General features: G+C 52.7%; 1 protein-coding gene across 3 annotated transcripts; it reads left to right on the top strand.

Moving 5' to 3' along the window:
- The first annotated feature begins 9,537 nt into the window (after nucleotides 1-9,537).
- Nucleotides 9,538-16,852, top strand: Notum (notum, palmitoleoyl-protein carboxylesterase). Of its 3 annotated transcripts, none has more exons than XM_075942130.1 (12): nucleotides 9,538-9,580; nucleotides 10,339-10,709; nucleotides 11,820-11,872; nucleotides 11,955-12,050; nucleotides 12,346-12,406; nucleotides 12,819-12,877; nucleotides 13,158-13,260; nucleotides 14,001-14,192; nucleotides 14,299-14,399; nucleotides 14,970-15,117; nucleotides 15,839-15,886; nucleotides 16,086-16,852. In XM_075942130.1, exons 2-12 carry the CDS (start codon nucleotides 10,366-10,368, stop codon nucleotides 16,390-16,392), a joined length of 1,512 nt encoding a protein of 503 aa, XP_075798245.1. In that variant the 5' UTR covers nucleotides 9,538-9,580; nucleotides 10,339-10,365; the 3' UTR covers nucleotides 16,393-16,852. The 3 variants fall into 3 exon arrangements, with proteins under 3 accessions (XP_075798245.1, XP_075798243.1, XP_075798246.1); XM_075942128.1 differs by lacking the exon at nucleotides 9,538-9,580 and adding an exon at nucleotides 9,815-9,914; XM_075942131.1 differs by lacking the exons at nucleotides 9,538-9,580; nucleotides 12,346-12,406; nucleotides 12,819-12,877 and adding an exon at nucleotides 9,815-9,914.
- Nucleotides 16,853-17,084: the final 232 nt, after the last annotated feature.

A 17,084-nucleotide genomic window follows, 5' to 3' on the forward strand; every position in this document is an offset into this window, starting at 1 on the left:
ATAAACAAAATATGAAATAGGGCTGGACTTGGTGGTGCACTTGGGAGGCTGAGGCAGGAGGATCTCTGTGAGTTCAAGGTATCACAACCTGGTCTATGTGGTGAGTTCCAGACTATACTGAGAAACTCTGCCTCCAAAAAAAGAGAAAAATTCTGGATCTTTCAACACAAGGTCTCCTCTGCAATAGGAATGCTTATGTTCAGTTATAATACTTTCCTTCATCTTCTCTGCTTTAAGATATGCTGCAGAAATAGAGGTGTGGCTAGGGGTAAACTATTTGTTTAGCATTCACAAAATGTAGAGTTTGATCCTTAGAACTATAAAAAAACAAATAAAAATTTAAAAAATAATGATTTCAAATTTTAGAGCTGTAAAAACCCCACCACTAACAATAATAAGGAAAGTACAGCCAGGAACAGTGGTTCAAACCTACATTCCTATCATTTGGGAGGCAGAGGAACGCAGATCTCTGTGAGATTGAGGCCAGCCTGGTGTACGGAGGACAGCCAGGACTACATAAAGAAAGCCTTCTCAAAAGAAGAAGAAGAAGAAGAAGAAGAAGAAGAAGAAGAAGAAGAAGAAGAAGAAGAAGAAGAAGAAGAAGAGTAGTGGTGGTGCACGCCTTTAATCCCAGCACTTGGGAGGCAGGGACAGGCAGATCCTTGTGAGTTTGAGGCCAGCCTGGTCTACAGAGCAGTTTCCAGGACAGGCTCCAAAGCTACAGAGAAACCCTGTCATGAAAACAAACAAAAAAAAAAAAAGGAAGGAAGAAAAAGCTGATGAACTGGTACAATGAGCCATACAAGCCCAACAACCTGAACTCAATCTCTAGAACCCACTGTGGAAGGCTGGAACCAACACCCCAAATTACCTTCTACTGTCACACATACATAGTGGCAATCTCACAAGTATGTGTTTGCACACACTTGTTTACAATCCCAGCACTTGAGGGATACAAAGAGGAGTATTAAATCTGATGACAGCCTGGGCTACATAGCAAGTTCTAGATAGCGAGGACTATAAAGGAAGACCCTTGCCCCATCAAAAACAAAGACCAGGGGCTGGAGAGATGGCTCAGCGGTTAAGAGCATTGCGTGCTCTTCCAAAGGACCCGAGTTCGATTCCCAGCAACCACATGGTAGCTCACAACCATCTGTAATGAGGTCTAGTGTCCTCTTCTAGCAGGCATATATGCAAACAGAATATTGTATCCATAATAAATAAATAAATAAATATAAAAAAAATTAAAAAAAAAACAAAGACCAGGCATGGTGGCACACGCCTTTAACCCCAGCACTCTGGAGGCAGAGGCAGGCGGATGTTTGAGTTAGAAGCCAGCCTGGTACACACAGTTTCAGGCATTCCAGGGCTATATAGTGAGACCCTACCTCAAAAATATTTTTTTTAAATATTTATTTATTATGTATACAATATTCTGTCTGTGTGTATGTCTGCAGGCCAGAAGAGGACATCAGACGTCATTACAGATGGTTGTGAGCCACCATGTGGTTGCCAGGAATTGAACTCAGGACCTTTGGAAGAGCAGGCAATGCTCTTAACCACTGAGCCATCTCTCCAGCCCTCAAAAATATTTTTTGATTCAGAAATTTAAGTATAAAACAAGACTTACCCTGACACATCCACCCACCCACCCACGCTCACCTTGAAAAAGCCAATTTTATTCTGTGGCCTGTTTCTCTTTGAAGAAATAAGCAAACGCGTATGTCAGGGTGCTTGGAGGACCAACCAGAGGCTTCCTCTTAACTCTTCAGCCTCCTTGGTTCCTTTCTCTGCGGCCCCTCTGTAGCAGGATGAAACAAGAACAGAGTCGCCTGGTGGACCGTAGTGGCTGAGGGTCCCCCTGTCAGAGGAATGACAGCCAACTCAAGATCTGACACCTCGCTGAGAAGCACTCCCATCTAGGTCACCGTGCCCAATTCAGGACCAGGTGAACGAATGCCCCTATCTGAACCATCTGGTGCTCAAACTTACCCATGTCTGGTCTCAGTGAGAGGCCTACAGGAAGGGCAGATACCTGGTCGGGTAAGAATCTCAGGTTCTGTTTGATATGCAAAAGAGATCATGTAATTTCATCATTCAATATGCCTAATATCTTAAGTCGCCATGGGTCAGGCGGCCAGAATAACCAACTCACTGCCCAGGGACCTGCTCAGCCTCAGTTGTCTCCCCAGAGAGAAAGAGAGGTCTCCTCCCAGTGGCTCCAGGGTCCTTCTACTGAAAGAAGAAAGTGCCCGAGGAGCTGCATCTGCTCCCCGGCCCCCCTCTACCTCTGTGTTTTAACCACTTCTGAGGATGAATTCAGAATCCTTTTTGAGGTTACCTTCCTTCTATTGCCGGACTGGGCCGTCGCTCTCCTCCTCCTGCCAGCAGCTAGACAGCTGTTCCAAGGATCTGCTTTGAATTAAAAGTGGTATAGCCCTTTAAGAGAAGCATCCACAGCCTCCAGCACTGAAAGGTTCCCAGTGGCAAGATCTGAGGGTTTGTCTCTGCCTCCTCAGAAGCCACGTGCAAGCCTTCCGGAGGATCACAGGGCTGGAAAGAGAGAGCTGGAGGTCACATGGCAGCCGGCCTCTTTGGCCCTTAGAGCCTTTTGCTTCTAGTACCTGGGGCTACAACTGGACAGTTAAGGCTTTGGTACCAGCCTGAGGCTCTTTCAGCATCGAGAGCCATTATCAGCTCTACCCAGTCAGGATCAAGGACATATGCTAGACATCTCAGGGTGCTCCAGAGGCACCCCAAGAAGTTCCATGAATAAAAAGGGAGCCTCTCCCAGGGCTACACCCTTCCTCCCCTCAGCTGGGGAATGTGGCTGCACCCTAGTGACCCTCTCCAGTCAGCCCATGTCATTGCAGACAATGTCCATCAGGGTCCTCGTATTGGACTGTCTACCAGGCAGGGAAATGCGGCAGGGCAGCCCTTAGCTGCTGAGGTCCTGGTCGGAACAGGTACTGCCAAAACGTCAGTAGGGTTCAAGGCACCCCAGTGGCCTGAGCTGCTTACACTGGATCACTGTTGAGGGGCGGTAGGCCTTCATTCTCCCCTCCTGGCTCTTAGGACTCTCGTGCTCCCAGTGAAGGAACTTTGACTCCTAGGATCAAGGAAACTTCCCGTTCTGCCAAGTGACTTCAATGCTGCCTACAGATGGCCACCTGTTTTCCAAGAGCCAGAACTGAAAGTCTCAGGAGTCCACAATGTCAAGCAGAAGAGTGTCCCATTCTTGAAAAGGCTGGGGCTGACCCTGCTCCCTTCCACACACTGGAGTTCAGGCTAAGATAACCATCTGACTGTCAGCCGGCCACCCTACTGCTGCTGGGGAGTTGCTTTCCTCAGGTCAAAGAGGAATTCGCTAAAGAATAGGATAGGGGTATAGAGAGGAAGGGGAAACTAAAAAGAGGTTTCATTTCGGGTCCTTCTAGCTCTGAGCCCTAGCCCAGATTGAGAGCTGGAGATGGGATTTTAGCTAATACCAATCCATCAGAGTTTCCCCTCCGTGCAGGCTACAGAAAAGGGGGCTAGCCTGCCTGGTTTTCTTGTTCACTTGGGCCTCAGAGGCCAGCAGCTGGAGTGCAGAGCCACCCAGATGGCCATGTGAGGCCTGCCGGCTGAGGCCAGTGTATAACAGCTGGGCCCCAGAAAGCAGGAGGTAGCAGCTGGGCTTTGGAGCTGTGGAAGAGTGCAGGCTGGGGGCTGGGGATAGATACAGGGGGGAGGCCAGTCCCACATCCGGCCACGGAATTGGGTCCAGAGTTGCTGGACATGCTAAACGGGCTGGCCCAGCCCTCCAACCAGGTCATTCATCTGTTGGAAGTCACAGAGGGTCTCAGATGGGACCCATGTGCCTCTGTCTGCCCTCTGCCACACCCTGCTCCTTCCCAGCATGGGAGACCAGTTCACCCTAGACCCTAGCTCTTCTTTTCTGACATGTTCCATCTTAACTCCTTCTTCCCAGACACTGGGATCCCACCTGCCTAGGTAAGGCCTGCAACTCCCAATAGTTAACTTTATGTTCATCTGTGTATCCTCCCCCACTCTATCCTTCTCTCCAGAACCTCAGAACCAAACCCTGACCCTAATCCTGTTTTTTGTTTTGTTTTGCTTTTCAAGGCAGGGTTTCTCTGTAACTTTGGAGCCTGTCCTGGAACTAGCTCTTGTAGACCAGGTTAGCCTTGAACTCACAGAGATCTGCCTGCCTCTGCCTCCCCGAGTGCTGGGATTAAAGGCATGTGCCACCACTGCCCAGCTCCCAATCCTGTTCTTTAGGTATTGCTCTGAAAATGCGCAGGCCCCTGCTCCAGGGACTGTGATTTTTCCAGGCCCCCTTGCTACTGGGCATGCTCTCAATCTGAGCTAGGCAGACACACCCACTAAGAGCTTTAATGGGAGCCAGGCAAGAACAGCAGGAGGAACCATGCAGTACCCATCCCAATAAAGCAGTGGAGTAGTCAAGGCTGGGGAAGGGCACAGCCCTTGACTAGTGTCTGATGTGTTGAACATCACAAAGGTTAAGTCTGAGGGCCCAGAACTCTAATGGTGACTTGTACCATTGTTCCAAGTCTGACTACCAGAAAGGTGACTTGTACCATTGTTCCAAGTCTGAATACCCAGAAAGGTGACTTATAACATTGTTCCAAGTCTGACTACCCAGAAAGGTTACTTGTAACATTGTTCCAAGTCTGACTACCAGAAAGGTGACTTGTAACATTGTTCCAAGTCTGACTACCCAGAAAGGTGACTTGTAACATTGACTACCAGAAAGGTGACTTGTAACATTGTTCCAAGTCTGAATACCCAGAAAGGTGACTTGTAACATTGTTCGAAGTCTGACTACCCAGTAAGGTGACTTGTAACATTGTTCCAAGACTGAATACCCAGAAAGGTGACTTGTAACATTGTTCCAAGTCTGACTACCCAGTAAGGTGACTTGTAACATTGTTCCAAGTCTGACTACCAGAAAGGTGACTTGTAACATTGGTCCAAGTCTGACTACCCAGAAAGGTGACTTGTAACATTGTTCCAAGTCTGACTACCAGAAAGGTGACTTGTAACATTGTTCCAAGTCTGACTACCCAGAAAGGTGACGTGTAACATTGTTCCAAGTCTGACTACCCAGTAAGGTGACTTGTAACATTGTTCCAAGTCTGACTACCCAGAAAGGTGACGTGTAACATTGTTCCAAGTCTGACTACCAGAAAGATGACTTGTAACATTGGTCCAAGTCTGACTACCCAGAAAGGTGACTTGTAACATTGGTCCAAGTCTGACTACCCAGTAAGGTGACTTGTACCATTGTTCCAAGTCTGACTACCCAGAAAGGTGACTTGTAACATTGTTCCAAGTCTGACTACCAGAAAGGTGACTTGTAACATTGGTCCAAGTCTGACTACCAGAAAGGTGACTTGTAACATTGTTCCAAGTCTGACTACCCAGAAAGGTGACTTGTAACATTGTTCCAAGTCTGACTACCAGTAAGGTGACTTGTAACATTGTTCCAAGTCTGACTACCCAGAAAGGTGACTTGTAACATTGTTCCAAGTCTGACTACCCAGAAAGGTGACTTGTAACATTGTTCCAAGTCTGACTACCCAGAAAGGTGACTTGTAACATTGTTCCAAGTCTGACTGCTCTTCTAGTCCTCAAGCCTCCTATACCTAGGATCTCAGACCACCCTAGTTCGTGAGATACCACCAACACTTGCCATGATAACTGTTTGTCATCACATGTTCACCAAGATGACAGTCAGAGTTCCCAGCATCATGCCTCGCTTGGTGCTCACAGTAAACCAGGTACTTTAGAGGTAAGGAATGGGGCTCAGAGGCCAGCAATGGTAAAGCCAGGCTCCAGATACAGAGGAAGCTCCCATCCCCACCACCCCATTCCATTCCCAGCTGTGAAGGAAATTGTGGAGAAAACCAGCCTGTGTTATCCCAGCCAACCCATCCTCCTGGCTTCAGGCTTGGTCCAGCTTGTCCTGTGCCTATCTGCTGTCATCAAAAGTGGTAGACTGTGTTTGTTTTGAGATAGGGTCTCCTATAGCTTAGGCTGATATCAAACACTCTATGTAACTGGGGCTGGCCTCGAACCCCTGATCCTCTCTCATCTACCTCCCAAGCAGTGATCTACACCACCATTCCAAACTATGGGATTTTTAAAGGCAAAATTCAAGCAACATGGATCTAATCTTTTTTAAGTGTCACAAAGCCACATCATTCAGTAGACCTACAATGGATGCGGCCATCACCACAGTTTCAGAATGTTTTTATCACTCCCCCAAAGATAAATCACACCCCTGTTAACAGTCACTCTGTAATTCCCTATTCTCCCAGTCTCCTGGTGGCCTCCAGTGAGGCTTTTGTCCCTGTGGAGTCTCCCATCCTGGGTATTTCATGTCAATGGAACCATACAGTATATGCCCTTTGTGTCTGGGTTATTTCATTCAGCATAGTGTTTTTAAAGACTGTAGCGTAGGTCAGAATTTTCTTTCTATAGCTGAAATGCATCCCATTGTAGAGATAAACCACACTGGTGGGCTTTTGAGCGGCTTCCACCTTTTAGCCATTGAGAACTGTGCCGCTCTGATCACTGTGCCAGCTTTTGTCTGAACACCTGTTTCTAATTCTTTGGAGACTATACCTAGGAGCGGAACTGCTGGGTCATATGGTGAATTTGTGTTTGACTTATGGAGGAGTCACTCAATTGTCTTCTGTAGCAGCTGGACCAGTCTGTGCTACCCTCCACAGTCCACAGAGCTCCAGCTTCCTGCCCTCGCCAACTCTTGTTATTTTGCGTGTTATTTTCAGATCCACTCAAGCTGCCATGAAGCGACATCCAGTCCAGTACTGAAGAGTCTTCCATACAGTTGTGAGGATTACCGTGGCCTCTAGTTCAGGTAGAGGTGAACTGAAAGGACTTGAGTTCTGGAGTGACTTCCCCACACTTACAGTACGGGAGATTCTGGTGCAGAAGACACATGCAGTAGGCCGTAGGGGACTATAGAAGCTTATTTAAGCTAAGAGAAGGGCTGTCGTGGACACTTTAGTTGGAAAAAGAGGGAAGATTGACAGTGAGGGCAGAGTTGTTACGGGGAGTTTTGGTTGGAACCCCCTTTTTGTTTCTGCTAATAGTGTTAAATAAACCAAACACAAACTCATTATGGTTCGATGTGCAGGATAAATCACACTACGGCAAAGGTCAGAGAGTAGAATATGCAGGTCCTTGGCTTGTTCTGGAATTTCTTTGGCAATCATAACCACCACCCCGCTGAGCACTTTCATGCATGGGCTCCTGTAATCCCACAACAACCCTCCAACGGAGGTACGGTCACTGCTTCGCTTTAAAGAATAGGAAACGGAGGCACAGAGAGAGGTCACAGGCATTGCCCAAAATCTTCCCATCAGGAAATGGCTTGCGGCCAGGATAGTGTGCAATCTAGTCCTGTGCATGCACCGTACAGCCATGCCTGGTGCAGCCTAACCCTGTGCAGTCATGCCTTGTACAGCCATAACCAATGTAGCTTATCCCCGTGCAGCCGTGCCCTGTGTGCAGGCATGCCCTGTACGGCCATGTCCTGTGCAACTTAGCTCTGTATAGCTATGCCCTGTGCAGCTTAGCCTGTGCAATCATGCTCAGTACAGCCTAGCCCTGGTGCAGCCTGGCCCTGTGTGCAGCCATGCCTTGCCTGCAGCCATGCCTCCCAGCTGGAAGTTAGCGTTTGACTGCTGAGACGTGGACTAATGGGCTCCTTGACTGGAAATCTTCTAGTGCATGTTCTTGCTCAATGCTTATTTCTACCCCGAGTCAGCTTTGGCTACTGAGGATAGGGGCTTAACAGAACATCTCAGAACCATGGAACTGCTGCCCAGGGCCAGTCTCAAGCACAGACTAAGCTGATTCAACAATAGAGAGATAGCAAATGTGGGTTTCTTTTTTCTTCTTTCCTTTTTGGAGGCAGTTTGTTTGTGTAACCTTGACTAGCCTGTAACTAGCTCTGAAGATCAGGCTGGCCTTGAACTCACAGAGATCTGCTCCCAACTGTTGAGATTAAAGGTATGCACTACCACCACCTGGCCCTCTTTTTTTTAAAAAAAAATTTATTATTATTTGTATGTGTATGAGTGCTTTGCCTGCACGTATGTCTGTGCACCATGTGTGTGCCTGGTGCCCAAAGAGACCAGAGGAGGGCTTTGTATTCTCTGGAACTAGAGTTACAAACAGTTGTGAGCCACCATGTGGGTTCTGGAAATGGAACTTGGGTTCTTTGCAAGAGCAGCAAGTGCTCTTACCCGCTGGGCCATCTCTTCACCCCAAATGTGAATTTCTGAATGAGCAGAGCTTGGTGCGGTCTCTCAGCTTCCCTGAATTCAGTTTCCATCTGGAAGCAAAACGCACATTTGCACCAGGTGCTTGTGAATGGACCCAGCGTCTGTGACTTCCAGCCAGCCTCATTTTGGCTTCCCTTTGGCTTCTCACTGTATCCTGGGATAGCTGGCCTACTGTATACTAGGGTATATTGGGAACTTGCTTTCTGCAGCTATCAGCCAGGAGAACAATTGCAGGCTGGCCCTGCAGCCCCGGTGGAGGCGTCTTCCCGGCTCCTCCCTAGATTCCTGCCTAGGAGGTGCAGCCGGTACCCACTAGATGAAGCAGGCTTCTCCTGCCATGAATTAGAATGTGGGCAGCTGAAGCCCTGCCCGAGGTTTGGACCCGTGTCCTATAAGGCAGGTGTGTTTCCTGTTTCTAGAAAAAGCTGTCAGACTGCAAGCAGAAGGCAAAGGAAACCAAGTGGCTGGCTTGCGGCGCACCTAGGGCGGGTGTGTTTGGTTTTATGCATCTAGTTTGACCGTTGCTATCATCATCACCAGTCCGGCTCCCCCAACTTTGATTATTTATCCATTTATTTAACATTAGAGGTTCACTGTGTCGCCATGGCTGGCTTAAAACCTGCAGCAATCTCCTTGCCTTCTGTGCACGCCACAGTTGGCTCCTGGTTTTGATTTCTGACGGGAACCTCAATACCGCTGGTCACCTGAGCCTTGGGATGTGTAGAGGAGGTGGGCACAGTAGGTGAGATGACTTGGTAGGTGCAAGGAGGTCTCCAAGCTGGCGACTTATCCGTTCCTCAGGCCTCTTCTCCTCCAGTGGCGGCAGGGAGAGGTTCTTAGAGGTCTTCTTCATGGGGTGCAGCAGCAAGGGACTTTGCCAAGGCCTACCAACCTCGTTAAGTCGCAGCACTGCCTCTGACCTACATCTCCTAACATCTGCGGGCTCCGGCACCGGATAGGGAGATTCTTCCGCGGGCTGAGTTCACACGCCCAATCTTTCCTGCAGGTCGACCCCGAAAAGCCGGGGCTTCGGCCCCACCTGTCCGCTGCTTGCAGAGGCCCCCCCTGCGCCGCTCCTACCGGCCCCTCGGCGCGGAGCCCTGTGTCCGCCGCCGCTTTGATCCCGGGGGCCCCGCTGAATAAAAGTCTCGGGCGGCTCTGCGCCAGCGCCAGAGAGGGAGCGCAGCGCTGTCGGACGCACCAGCAGGATAGCGCAACTCGAGCAACTACGAGGACCTACGGTGAGCGCAGGACTCCAGGCGGTGCGAAGCGTGCGGAGGGGACCCGAGTGCGAGTCTCCCAAGAATGCACTGGGCTTGGGCGCGGGAGGGAAGGCCCCGGCGGCTCCAGGTGAACGCTCGCACCCTGAGCCTTGGCCCGTCGGGCTCGGCAGCTGCGCAGCGGGCAGAGCGCCCCCCGATGCGGAAAGGCCTCTTCCTCCGAGCGGCCGGGCCGCTCCAAAGGGCGGGGGTAGCGGCGCCGGGCTGGCCGCGGAGAATGGAGCTGCCCCGGGCCAGCCCGGCCGCGCTGCCCCCCACGGAGCCGGGCCGGGAGCGCCTCCGGCGGCCGCAACGGGTTAGTCCAGGCCCCTCCGTCAGGCTTGTGGTTTGGGAAGAAAAGGCTAAACCTCCGCCAAGAAAAGAGTGAGCGCAGCCCCCTCCCCCCTGCCGCGCCCGGGCGGCGGCGGCACTTCTAACGCGCGGGCACCCGGGCAGCCGCGGCCCCCGCAAACTACGCCCAGCTCGTCCCCCGCCGCTCATTGGCGCGGGCCCGAGCCAGCGCACCCAGACTCTGCGTTGCCCTCGGCCGGCTACGCGCGTAGCCCGAGCTGCGGAGACCGGTGGCGCCTGACTCCACAGCCTCGACGCCGAGAGCCGGCCCCGCCGCCCAGGGCAGGAGCAACGCGCGGCAGCCGGGGCCGAGGAGCAGCAGTGGCCCGCGCGCCCTCTGGCCCGGCGCCCCAAGCCGCCGACTCCTCACAGCCGCCCGCTCTCCGCAGGTGGCCACAGGCCGGAGTGACATTGCCATGGGCGGAGAGGTGCGCGTGCTGCTACTGCTGGGCCTGCTGCACTGGGTTGGGGGCAGCGAGGGCAGGAAGACCTGGCGGCGCCGTGGCCAGCAGCCTCCCCAGCCGCCGCCCCCGCCGCCGCCCCCGCAGCGGGCTGAGGTGGCGCCGGGCGCCGGACAGCCGGTGGAGAGCTTCCCGCTGGACTTCACGGCCGTGGAGGGCAACATGGACAGCTTTATGGCGCAAGTCAAGAGCCTAGCACAATCCCTGTACCCCTGCTCTGCGCAGCAGCTCAACGAGGATCTGCGCCTTCACCTCCTACTGAACACGTCGGTGACCTGCAATGACGGCAGCCCCGCCGGGTAAGGCCGGCGCTGGGCATGACCCCGGGAGGCCGTCGGCCCTGCTTGGCTGGCCCCGCCGGTGCCCCGCGCCTAGCTTGCCGCCCGTCCCATCGCTCGTGGCGCCCGCATCCTCTGCCTCCCTGCACGCGCACTAACGCGGAGACTGCGCTGGACCCTCCCTATTTTCAATGGCAGATCTGGTCCCCAGAGGAAAGGGTTCCATTCGGGAGTCCAACGCTGTTGGCCCTGGGGAGGGCCTGGCTCGGTGCCTCCCAAAGTGGGGGAGGGGGCAGCTCTTGAAGCCCTGACCTGAGGCCAGCTCCGGTGCTGACCCCTTGGCCACCGTGCACACCCGCCTTTGTGCTCAGGTCCTCGGACAGAACTGCAGTCCTAGAGTGACCCCGACTACAGTAAAAAGAGACAACACTGAGGGACAGGAGATTCCCGTCTCAGGGTTTCCACTGTGCACACCAGATTGGTTCGGGACAGTCAGGAATCTGAGCACGGGAGCAAGGAGAGGGCCCAGGAAGGACCGAAGGCCCCAGGTGTAGCATTCACACACGCACTCAGCTTTGGAGTAGATAGAGAACACAGGTGAAGCTGGGCGGTAGGAAGGGGACTGTGGGTGCCCACGCGCTCAGTTGATCGATGTCATTCTGGGCCTTGATAGGAGGCTGTGACACGGCCTCACAGGCTCCCCGCATCTCGCCGCTCTCCCCTACCCCTACCGGTTTACAGGCCTCTAGCCCTTGCATTTCTCACTATGCAAACGCCACTGCGTTCCCGGGAGCGCCTCTCTTCAACTGTCATCCGCGCCAGGGTTAACACAGGTCCCTTGCGGGGCGGGCTGTGGGAATTTTCCACGGACCAGACGGCCCTCCTTTTCCCCCTCCTCACGATCGCCACCTCCGGGGAATCAGCCGGGTTCCACTAGTCTTTGCGTTCAGTTTGCGATTGGCCGCGGGCGCCCCCGTGCGGCTGCGGTGCGCTCCAGGCAACAGGTGGAATGACCCTTTCGGTACCGGACTTGGAAAGGGTCGAGGATTAGGGCTTTGGGGTGGAGGGTAGCGATCGGCGGTGGCTCAGGCATCCCTAACTGACTGCCTGCTCTGTGCGCCTTCCCTGCAGCTACTACTTGAAGGAGTCCAAGGGCAGTCGGCGGTGGTTACTCTTTCTGGAAGGTAAGTTCTAGAGGCTGAGGTGTGTGGTGCAGGAGGGGCTCCCCTCTGGACTCAGAACCGAGCCTAGTGCCTGTGCCTGCAGGCGGCTGGTATTGCTTCAACCGTGAGAACTGCGACTCCAGATACAGTACTATGCGGCGTCTCATGAGCTCCAAAGACTGGCCGCACACACGCACAGGTCAGCAACACAACTGGCCAGTCTGGAGGAAGTGGCGGAATAGTCAGATTCGGCCTCTAGGAAGGACTCGTTCACCCCTGGAACCCGATCCCAGGTCCCAGTATTTGAAATTATAGTGAACTCATCCTTGCTTTTTGGTATGGTGACTCCTTGGGTAACTAAGTCCAGCCATCCTCTCACCATTCCCTATCCATCCTAGCACCTCGGTTCAGACCAAGGCCCACCCTCTTCCCTGGTTAAGGCCATCAGGAAGGAAGTGCCCATCCCTGCCTTTCCCCTACCTCTGTTTCCCCAGGTACTGGGATTCTATCCTCCCAGCCAGAAGAGAACCCTCACTGGTGGAACGCCAATATGGTGTAAGAGAGCCTGGATTTCCCTTGGTGGGGGTTCCTTCCTGGGAGTCTTTCCTATAGAGTCCTGTCCTGTGGGGTCCTCCTTAGAGCATGGGGGTTCATTCTTGGGGGGCTGGCCTTTGCAGGGGGTCATATTTGGGGTAGTCTTTAGTGGAGGTCTTGGTTCTTCCTGGGAGCGATGGTCCTTTTCAGAGGATCCTCTTGGGGAGGTCTTTCCTAAGGGTCCTTCCTGTTTTAGAAGGCATCTTTTCTACTCTTCCTTCCTGGGATGATGATTTCTCTAGGGAGTTCCTTTCTTAGGGGGACCTTCCTGGGGAGGGGGTCCTTCCTGAGGGTCTTGTCCCGGGCAGCATTTTTCTTGGGGCCTTTCACGGTAACCGAGGGCTATGGCGGGCTTACCTGATCCCTGTTACAGCTTCATCCCCTACTGCTCCAGTGACGTTTGGAGTGGGGCTTCACCCAAGCCTGAGAAGAGTGAGTCCCTGGTTTCCCAGCCCCTTGAGACAGGGCAGGGTGGTGAAACTTCTGGGGAAACACAGACTTTCTCAAGCTTTTTGTAGCATGCCTTAGGGTTCCTGCTTGTCTGTGACTCACCTGGCCCCCGAGGGATCCCCAAACAGGGCCTCGAGCCCTTGGTCCTCCCTCCTCAGTCTGCCCCATCCCTAGAGAGAGCCCAGACCCCTCTTCTTGCCTCCTGGAGTAGGAGACCTTGTCCTGTGTCCAGCTTCACCTAAAGCTACCCTTTGCCTTACAGATGAGTACGCCTTCATGGGCTCCCTCATCATCCAGGAGGTGGTGCGGGAGCTGCTGGGCAAGGGACTGAGTGGGGCAAAGGTGCTGCTGTTGGCTGGGAGCAGGTAAGCAGAATGCACCCAAGGGACGAGGACTTTGTCTGGAGGGAGCAAGGGGCTGTTGCGGCCGCTATGGGACTTAGGTAGGGTGGTGTCTGGGTGGAGGAATCCGAACGGGAACTGTTTGCAGTCCTGGAATCTATCCTCAGAGCTTTACTGACTCCGGCCTTGGCAGGCAGGAGCAGGGAGGTCGGCCTCATTTGGAGCACCTTAGAGGTCTGGGTTTAGAGTGTTTGCGCTGGAAACTGTTTAGAAAATGCTTCTGGACCCCCAAGGGTGTTGGGCTGCAGCCACCTAGGTGGTAGGTTAGTGGTCAGTTGTGTTATGATGTCTCTTCTTGAGGACACGGTGTCAGGGTAGGCTGGGCTGATGCCTGCTGGTCAGTGACCGTATTCCATCAGGAATACATAACGCTTGCCTGGACCGGATGATGGGGCCTGGTACACGGGACTTAGGCATCTTTTTCTTTGGATAGAGAAACTGATACAGGAAAAAAGAGGGGAAGGAGAGGCAGCTCTGTGTCCTGCCGACCTCAGCCGTGGGTTAGTGCTTAGAACTTACCGGTCCTCCGTCTGCAGACCGTGAGGGACAGAGGCCCCCGAGTCTTGCAGACAGCTTGTCTGCAGTCAGGATGCTTTACTCAGAGGTAGACGATCCTCAGGACTAAAGCTGGGGCTGAGCCAGCTCTGGGTGGACAGCAAGCACCTCTCTCCAGCCACTTGGCCTCATGTCTGGCCTTCCCTCAGCGCTGGGGGCACCGGGGTGCTGTTGAATGTAGACCGTGTGGCCGAGCTGCTGGAGGAGTTGGGCTACCCATCCATCCAGGTGCGGGGCCTGGCTGACTCAGGCTGGTTCCTAGACAACAAACAGTATCGCCGATCAGACTGCATCGATACTATCAACTGTGCACCCACAGAGGCCATCCGCCGTGGCATCAGGTGCCAGGGGTGTGGGTAGAGGGCAGCCCCCATGCCCAAACCCTTTCTCATGCCTGGGGTGAGGAGTACCCTAGCATCACAGCCTACTCTATGATTGTGGTTGCAGGTATTGGAATGGCATAGTCCCAGAGCGCTGTCAGCGCCAGTTCAAGGAAGGCGAGGAATGGAATTGCTTCTTTGGCTACAAAGTATACCCGACTCTGCGCTGTGAGTGGCCAGTTCAGTGAGGCCTTTGGGAAAGGGTGGGATATTCCGAATTATGTACCAGTCCTGAAATGAAAGATCTTATGTTGTTTCACAAAAGTAGGCATGCCTACACCGAGGTGAACAGTTGTTCCTACTTAGCTGGGACTGTCACGATTTTATCACCCAAGCAAACTGGCACCATTTGCAATGGCAACAGAGCCAAATTCAAATGCTTCCTTTCTGTATTTTGAGGTCACCAAACAGTTCCCCCAACCCCACTTTCCAAAGAATAGTGAGGTCCCATGCCAAGGGACAACATCGTCAAATCTAAGTGAGAGAGACCCTGAGAGCCAGGCCACAGTAAAAGTGGGTTTTCAAGAGTCCTTTGAAGGAGAATGGGCTTTAAAGAAGAATCGGGACTGAAGTGGAGCATGCTTACCCAGCATGCTCAGGGCTTGGGGTTCTTCTCCTCCATATCAAACAAAGACCAGGAACTTGGACTGTGTGGAGCACAGCTGGTGTGAACTTGCTGGGAGCAGGACCACAGCAGAGGCAGGCAGGCCAAACTGAGCCACATCCCCCCCCCCCCAGGTCCAGTGTTCGTGGTACAGTGGCTTTTCGACGAGGCCCAGCTGACCGTCGATAATGTACATCTCACGGGGCAGCCGGTTCAGGAGGGCCAGTGGCTATACATCCAGAATCTGGGCCAAGAACTGCGTGGCACGCTCAAGGATGTGCAGTGAGTGTGTGCAAGGGATTTGGGCTGGGCGGTTTATGCAGTTCCTCCAAGCCATTTGACTTAAAAAAAAAAATAGGTCTTGAGGACGGGCGTGGTGACACTTTGGAGACAGAGGCAGGTGAATTCCTGTGAGTTCAAGGCCAGTCTAGTCACATAGTGAGACCCTGGATAGATGGATAGATAGATAGATAGATAGATAGATAGATAGATAGATAGATAGATAGATGGATGGATGGATGGATGGGTGGGTGGATAGATAGATGATAGGTAGATAGATAGATAGATAGGTAGGTAGATAGATAGATAGATAGATAGATAGATAGATAGACAGATAGAATAGAAGGCTCCCACTGAGGTCATCAGGCATAGTGCTTGCCCAGCATATACAAAGCCCTGGAATTAATCTCCAGCACCACAGATGTCACACGTGGTGTAATCCCAGCATCTGAGAGATAGAAGGAAGAAGATAAGAAATCAAGGTCATTTTTTTGACTACGCAGCTAGTTTGAGCCTGGCCTGGACTACATGAGACCCAGCCTCAAGGGAAAAAAAAAGATTCATGTGTTCAAGATAGCCTCCTGCTACTGCCTAGCAGATTCTGGCAGGATGGGGTGTACCTGCATCAGGCTTTGGAGGCTCGAAGGGGAAGGGTCAGTGTGGATCATGTGGTCATCTGGCAAAGGGCAGGCTGTGGGACTCAAGCTGATTGTCTCCCTACCAGGGCCAGCTTTGCCCCCGCCTGCCTCTCACACGAGATCATCATCCGGAGGTCAGTGTCCCCTGGGTTTTAGGTGCTTGCATATGTAGTACTAACTCCATAGGCCTGTAGGCCCCTCCCAAACCCCTAGGCATCTTTCCACGAGCCCCTCGGAGCCCTCCAAAGCACACCAGTCGTGCTGCGGAGTTGAAATGCAACCCCCAAAAAGACAGTGATGGCCTCAGTGACCCCACCTGGGTTCTTTCTACAGCTACTGGACGGATGTCCAGGTGAAGGGGACCTCACTGCCCCGGGCACTGCACTGCTGGGATCGAAGCTTCCATGACAGCCATAAGGCCAGCAAAACCCCCATGAAGGGCTGCCCCTTCCACCTGGTAGACAGTTGCCCTTGGCCCCACTGCAATCCCTCCTGCCCTACCATCCGGGACCAGTTCACAGGGCAAGAGATGAACGTGGCGCAGTTCCTTATGCACATGGGCTTCGATGTGCAGACGGTGGCTCAGCAGCAGGGCATGGAGCCCAGCAAGCTGCTGGGGATGTTGAGTAGCGGGAACTAGACAGCTTGGAGGAAGAGGCGGCACAGAGGGGCTGCTCCGCTTGCTGTCCCTGGGAGCTCAGCTCTATGTCCAAGCCCTTCCGCCACTCCCAGGACCCACCTGGGTGTGGATGCCTGACTGCCTGTATTCTCCCACTGCCTTCAGGAGGCCTGGCCAGAGGAGTGGTGTTCTCTGAGCCCTGCCACAACTTGGGGGACCCTTCCCACCCCACATCTGTTTCCCTAGCCCCCAGCCCAGTTTGGGGAGGGAGCCAGGGCAAAGCAAGCACTGGATTCCTGAGCCCATCAGCTCAGACGGTCCCTCCTAGCCCCCAGCTGATCATGCTCTTTTGTATTATTTTATAAAGTGACTTTTTTATTACTTTAATTTTTAAAAAAATGGAAATTAAGAAATATATGATGGATGATATTGTTTTGTAACATATTTTTTCTTAATAATTAAATAAAAAAATAACAGAAGTTCACCCTGAAACTTTGATTATTGGAAAAGCCTTTCTACTCATTTTTTTTTTTTTGTTTTGTTTTGTTTTGTTTTGTTTTTCGAGACAGGGTTTCTCTGTGGTTTTGGAGCCTGTCCTGGAACTAGCTCTGTAGACCAGGCTGGTCTCGAACTCACAGAGAGCCTTTCTACTCATTTTGATTGTGTTCCTAGGGCAGCATAGGACTGGAAGAGGGACCAGGGAACCCCAATCT

The sequence above is a fragment of the Microtus pennsylvanicus genome, chromosome 11, assembly GCF_037038515.1.
Source record: "Microtus pennsylvanicus isolate mMicPen1 chromosome 11, mMicPen1.hap1, whole genome shotgun sequence".
Lineage (NCBI taxonomy): Eukaryota > Metazoa > Chordata > Mammalia > Rodentia > Cricetidae > Microtus > Microtus pennsylvanicus.